The sequence below is a fragment of the Hermetia illucens genome, chromosome 5 (assembly GCF_905115235.1).
Source record: "Hermetia illucens chromosome 5, iHerIll2.2.curated.20191125, whole genome shotgun sequence".
Taxonomy (NCBI): domain Eukaryota; kingdom Metazoa; phylum Arthropoda; class Insecta; order Diptera; family Stratiomyidae; genus Hermetia; species Hermetia illucens.
Window position 1 is genome coordinate 54,162,239 of NC_051853.1, and position 6,730 is coordinate 54,168,968.

General features: G+C 38.3%; 1 protein-coding gene across 2 annotated transcripts in view; it reads left to right on the forward strand.

Moving 5' to 3' along the window:
• LOC119656613 (sterol regulatory element-binding protein 1) overlaps positions 1–2,900 on the forward strand; it is a 30,390-nt gene extending 27,490 nt beyond the window's left edge. Inside the window, exons 9-10 of one of the 2 annotated variants that reach the window (XM_038063051.1) lie at positions 1,792–1,959; positions 2,015–2,900. In XM_038063051.1, coding sequence (XP_037918979.1) covers positions 1,792–1,959; positions 2,015–2,368 — 522 coding nt within the window. In that variant the 3' untranslated portion in view covers positions 2,369–2,900. The remainder of the gene's footprint in view (positions 1–1,791; positions 1,960–2,014) is intronic. The other variant, XM_038063052.1, reaches the window with a different exon arrangement.
• The last annotated feature ends 3,830 nt before the right edge of the window (positions 2,901–6,730 follow it).

The following is a 6,730-nucleotide window of genomic DNA, read 5'->3' on the forward strand; positions in this document are numbered from 1 at the left end:
CCGAGGGACTCCAGTTCTTCCTTTAGTCGCACTTGCAGTTTGTGTGAATGTAGTGACCCATGTAACAATTGATTTGCGGTCTGGGACGGGAGCCAACGGGGCTAAATTAAAGCGATTCCGAAATGCACGCTGTGTTGCAATAACCGAACATCCGCTTGAAAAGTAAACCTCAACGGCAAAGGCCCGCTCCTCACTATTCCAACGCATGATGGCGACTGAACCGTGGCGGGACAAAACTTTACAGTATCCCCTCTTGAACGAGACCACTAGCCCTCCGCTATGACACCAACTAACTGAGTGGCGCGCATTTTAAAAAAGGAAGTTATACTGCCGCACCCTGTATAAGATTTTTCTTACAAATTCTCATTTCGTAAGGATGTACTGAGAAGTTTTCATATAAAAAGTAATTTTATTTTATTTTGGTTAACTGTTCTTTAAGTCTCATCTTAACACATTTAATGTTTATTTTCAATTCTTCTTTTAGACTTGCTTTTGTTGTTGTTAGTGGTAACATCTTCATGCTTCCATTGTCTTATCTTCGCTTGTTTGATATTCATCAATGTGCTGCCCTTACATTGTGAGCTTTACGTTCTCATAACCATTTAAGAAATGATCGCGTCATCTTCATTGAGTAGTTTCGTCAAAAATCTGCAACATTCCAGTCATAGGATTGCATTGTAGTCGCATTGTATGTAGTTTATAAATGTACAGCACTTCTGCAATGCAAATTCAATGATTAGGACTAAACATCTATATTAAAAAACCATCCAAGTGTTTTTGTTATGGTTCTATCAAGTGAATTATTATTTTTTATGTGCGGAAGAGTAAATATTTGCAATTGTGTGATTTAAGTTTAATTAGGATCTTGAATAAATGAATATTCGCTGTTACTCCATGAAAGTTAGTGTTTTATTCAAAAAAAATCCCAAAAAACATGACGGCATTACTATTCCATGTCAAGCAAATGACATGTCTTTTATCTTTTGTCTTTTATCCAAGAGTCAACTAATTTGTTGGGATCTACATAAATTTTTTTTAGGCATTTAGATGGCACATTATACTATTCAGACCTGTCCAGGGGAGGGGGCCGGTTGGATGGAGTTCTCTGCGGGCCCGGACAATTTCGACAATTTCAGTGGGCCCGCGTGATTTTCACCCTGGGTCCGATATTCGTTTCCTAGGACTATGGTACTATCTTATTTCCCCTTGATAACCACGAACATTCGTCACCGTGATTCGAACCAGGGGCGCTTAGGACGCGAATCTGATGCCTCGACCACTTTGAAATTTTTCGTTGCGCCACAGCATTTTTTTTAACTTCAATACTAAAATGGTTGCTTTTGAAGCGTCTAAATCAATCTCTGTGTATTGTTGCCGACAGAGCGTGATCGCGGCAACTTTTAACGCGAATTCTTGCTACTTAAAAATAGTAGATGACAGGTGCGGTATCTTAAACTGCATACATACAATTTTAGTAACGTTATCTGCTCAAAAGTAGCTGAGAACTTATTCAGTCTTAACATGATAAAATGGTTCATTTACAAGACGTAAACTAACATTAATCAAACATTTCGGTCCAAATTGACCTTTAGTTTCCCAGGTTAACGCTTCAAAAAAGCTCATTTTTAGGTAGATTTCCATGAGACATAGTGACACTCCCATGAAATTTGCATTTGGATAAATTAGCTGAGCTTCATTATTGTTATCATGCTTTTATCTAAAAATATTAAATTTCAATGAAAAATCAATCACAAACGATTACAGCAATTATAATTTGGTTTCATCCAACAGCTATTTCAACTTTTAACTTGCGATTGGATCTTAGAAACCCGAACGGCCTTATGGGAAGCTGAAAACATTACATCAGACGACGATGGGTTCTATCAAGTTCCTGGAGATGTCCTCACTAAATTCCAGACCGATTTGAATTCAATGAGAACGATTGTTGAAGAAATTCCGGTATTTTTTTGCTCATTCACTTTCTATTTTCAATTTTTAAATTTTCATCTTGAAGCAGAACGGCCAGTCTCGCATTTACCTCTACGAAGCAGTTTGTCGTTTGATGGCCGGAGCCTCTCCAGGACCCACACAACAATTATTGGATCGAAGTTTGAGAAATCGCGTGTCAAAGACGTCGTTGATTTGCGGTAGAGATCGTCAGCAATGGGAGGGTGGCGAACGAGAACGGGCTGCGGCAATGTACGTTGCTTGCAAGTACCTACCATCTGCATTGCTTTCATCGCCTGGTGAACGGGCCGGAATGTTGGCCGAAGCAGCTAAAACACTCGAAAAGATTGGCGACAAAAGGAAGTTGAAGGATTGTTATCAGCTTATGAAATCACTTGGCAATAGCTCAGTAACAAATTAAACTGATCTTGTAGAATTTAAGAGTATATTGCTTCTAAGTAATGTAGGAGATTAGTTATAGGGTGTAAGATAGATAATTCACTAGGCTTCGCTTCAAAACAGTAAAGTGTACATTGTTTGCTTCTATTGTTGATTAGAATTGCGTTCATTGATTGGATAGAGTAGCTTTATAGAGACTCGAGCCGAAATCAAGCTAATATAATAAAAGTAGTTGCTTTGTTGAATTTCGAGCGCTTGTTCTTTTGCCGGAATTTAGCCACTTTGTTGTACGAGGCTCGCTATTTTTGGAAGTTATATATATATTTATTCAACACTTGTAATAAGCTTAAGTAATTGCTAAATAACAAACTAAAAAAACATATTAGAATATTTATTTCATTTGGCTGGAAATATTTTCCACAATAGAAAATGTCCTGATTAACGCTGTAAGAGTTCTTTCCGATCTTGTTGCATGGGATGTTAGCAAGATTAGATTTTAAAAGACATTTTTTGTAGTCTCTAATCCATTTAGAAAATACATTTTTATAGGATAATCTTGGTCTTTTCCTTTCCTGAATTGTTATTATTTTTAGATCAAACTAGGATGAAGTTCAAGTATACTTCCAGGATCTTAGGAAGTTACTTTTTGTTACAATTGTACGCGCAGGTTCGCTGTGGATCAAATTTCGACAACGACTGATTAATACAGAAATGTCATTGCTCTTAAAGAGAAGCAAGGTTGCCGTAATTTTACACTTCGTCTATTCTAACATTAAGACTGTCTCTAGGTTTGATTTTGGTGGTTTTGTTGCTCTGTATTTCCTCAATCATATTCTTTCTAACAAATTCGTATTCTCGTTCACTTTGGGCAAAGCAGTCAAATCATGGGCCTTAACATCGGGATTTCGGACTTCACTTTGTTGTACTTACCATACTTTACAATATTCGTCTCTCCAAACGATGCTATTTGAAAGCATGCGTTGTATTTTCGAATATACTGTAAAAAGTGTCTTGATTGTTTCTTGAGTAATTCTAGCAAGCTCAGTCAGTAGTGGCAAATGGAACAGCACGCACCAGGCATTTCTTTGTTTGCAAGAATTCCCAATAAAATCGTTTCCTGCACATTGCACAATTGACCAGCTTTAAGGGCCAATATCGGCAAGGTAGCAATATGTAAGGAAACATTTTTGCAGCGTAAACAGGTACGCAATAAGATGCCACTGAGGCAGCATGATCGTAACACTTCCGCATTCCATCACACACGATCGACGACCTTGCGTGTGTTTACTTCCGTCATGCCATCGGAATGAATAAAAGTCGTTGCTTAAGGGGGTCATCCCGTGTGAAGGCCGTTTTTTTTTGCTTTTTTTTGAAAAATGATTTTGAAGGACTGGATAAAGATAGAAACGTGATTTTTTCACCATATGTTTATTGATATCTCTAGTATATGTGATACATTTTTCAGCTTGATATCCTAGCTAGTTTTCGGAATACGTGTCAATTTATGCACCCATCTCCAAAAAAAGGTGTTTTTCGGCTGCCACGCTGGAGGGCGCTGTGTTCATCTGAAGGAAAAAAACTAAACGGCATTTTATTGTGGACAATATTCCACGGTCCGCAAATTAGGATAATTAGAAAATATTAAAAGGTAAATTTTTGGTGGGCTTTTAAACTTAATTTTTTTGATTTTGGTGTTTTCTTACGACTTTTTTATGAATAAAAAAAAACGACCCGTCCGATTGCAATTATCCTAGTTTGCGGACCGTAGAAATATGTACTAAAGAAGCCGTGAAAATTTCAAAGAATGTGGCTGGATAGATTTTGAGCTATGGTGGCAGGCGATTTTCAAGATGCAGTTTCGAGGAAAACGCATTTGAAAATTTAAATATGATTATCAACAGTAAAATTTTAGCTCACCATTAATCTGCTATACCTGGTCCATAGAGAGCACCCTCCGTTTCTTCAAAAAAGTCTTGTAAGGCCGATTGTTGCTCTCTGCTGTCAATTGTGGCTCTTTTAGCGAGGTCAGTCGATCGTTGTTCGGACCGCAAAATTCGCGCTTCATTACGGCGGTCGGCATAAACCTGACATATGTGACCAACTTGACATCCCATTGTCACTAGGATTCCATTGAATCCTTCATTGAAAATAATTACAGCCAGAAAAGTGGCTATTTCTACGACCTTGGCCCCACCATGAAGGTGTTTAGGAGCGAAAGTCCAGATCAATGCATTTGACGATTCATTGTTATTCTGGGTCTCTGCTCCTAAACATCTGTTCGAGAGATCATCTCGTGACAAATCTTCGTAGTCTTCTCGTGGTGGAAACTACCCAGTTCTCCTTTAGGTTCCGCTTTGCGTCATTTGCACCAACTGTCCTCGCCTGCTGGACAATTTTGATGCTGAGGATTTTCGTCTGTAGAACATTTATGGAAGAAAGTTGCCCAAATTTGTGTGTCGACGAATAGCTAGCCCAAAAAATATAGTGAGGTCGTTAATAACCTTATCAGTAAGTTTTCCTTTGTGATTCTTCTTTGCATTTCTAAGCCGCGTTCCCATTCTTTTCTCGACATATCCTACGCATTCCTTTTTTACTACCACGCATATTTTATTATTTGCAGAAATTTGCAGAAGTACCGGAGAAAACTCCAGCAAAATCCAATATACAATATACAAAAGTTGTCGCATTTGGAACATCCATGCTTGCTAAAAGTTTCTTTGCTGATGTTGATGCGAAGTCCTTTTTCTTCTTTGATAAGAATCGATTCCCATGAAATACTCGTTTTTTAGTGCGAGCATGACGTTGAACGTTAAAGCGATCTCCCTTCGTACGATCCATTTAAAAAAAATTACTGAACTCACAAACAGCACAATACTTACAACAAAATATAACTGAGTGTAGCTTGAAAGCCTTTTAGTGCTTTAGTGCTTTGCCTTTAGTGCTCACTCTAGACTGGATTATCCTTTTTATTCCAAACAGCAAATAAGTTTAGACAATTGATTGGTTTTCCACCTTTTTATATTTATACTTGTGTGCGAATTTATAAGGCTCAGGTAAAAAACTAACAGGTAAAAAAAGATTCGATGCTCTTTCTCATCGAGTACTCTAGCCGCGGCTGCAAACTCCTTACCTGTTTAACACTGTAATTTCTGAACGACTCGGAATATCAGAAAATCCCTTTGTCCACATATTCTCCACTATATATAGATACAATTCATGCAAAAAAAATCGATTTCTCCAACCCGACACACGGGATGACCCCCTTAATGGACAGGTGAAGTTGCAGCTGAACCCGGGAGTTCTGAGGGTAATAATGGAATAAAGTAGTTTTACAGTGCAACCAGAAGTAAGTTTCATTTTTAGCAGGCTTTAATCAGCAAGTCCTGGTAAGTGCATATTCTAACGTTGTTTCAGTCACGTCTTCCAGGGAGGTTCTGGAGCTTCATAAGAGAGCCCATGAACACATTGATTGCTGGTCCACATCAACATTTCGTGAAGTCAGGTGAGACCTGCTAGCGCGGATCAGGGGATTCACGAGCCGGAGTAACGATTTGGATAACTCCTTAACAGTCTTTTCGTCAATTTTTTGGGCGAAAAAAAAAATTTAAAATAATTATTTCAATTTATGGTTCACTTACCGGAGGAAACGCGCTTAAAGTAATTTCTTACTTTGTTGTTGATTTATTGTATTTGAAAACAATTGCTAGAGAAGCTGAAGCCCTTTCTCGTTAAAGTCGGCCCTAGTCAAAAGAATAAGGAATTCAGCATCTTGCAGTCCGATTCTATAACATGAGCCTCATTGCAAAAAAGACGGGTTGCGGACGTCCGAGGAAATAAGGTGGGTCCAGGGCCGTTTGCTTGTTCGTATTGTGCGAAAAGATCCGTTTAAAATGAAGTCTTCATGCCCCAGATTACGCCGACAACGCGTGGTGGTTGGGAATGACGACAGGTACGGCTAGAAATATTTTGCGGTGGACAACGAATTTTTTTATATCTTATTTATGTTACATTATATTGTTGTCTAGGTATGCAAAACATTAACATCGAAAAAAACTATTAAGCAAGATTAGAAGGAGAGCACGTTGAGTAAAGTTTCAAAGGTTACACCGCCGTATGGTATGGTGTGGTTAGTCAAAATTTTTGCTTTTTTCAAAAGAAGGGATTTGTCATATCCGATTTTGGAAAACATTAGGATGTCAAATACCAAGTGCTGGCAGTCAAACTGGATGCGGATCTGTGATGTTAAGGTCTTGTTTTCCTCGTGTTACAGCTGGCCGAAAGTTTAAGGTCGTGGGTGTAATGACTGCAGCTAAATACTGTAATTTATTATCAAGGTCTAGGCTAACTCATTCCGCGGCAAATTGGGCAATGATTGGATTTTTAT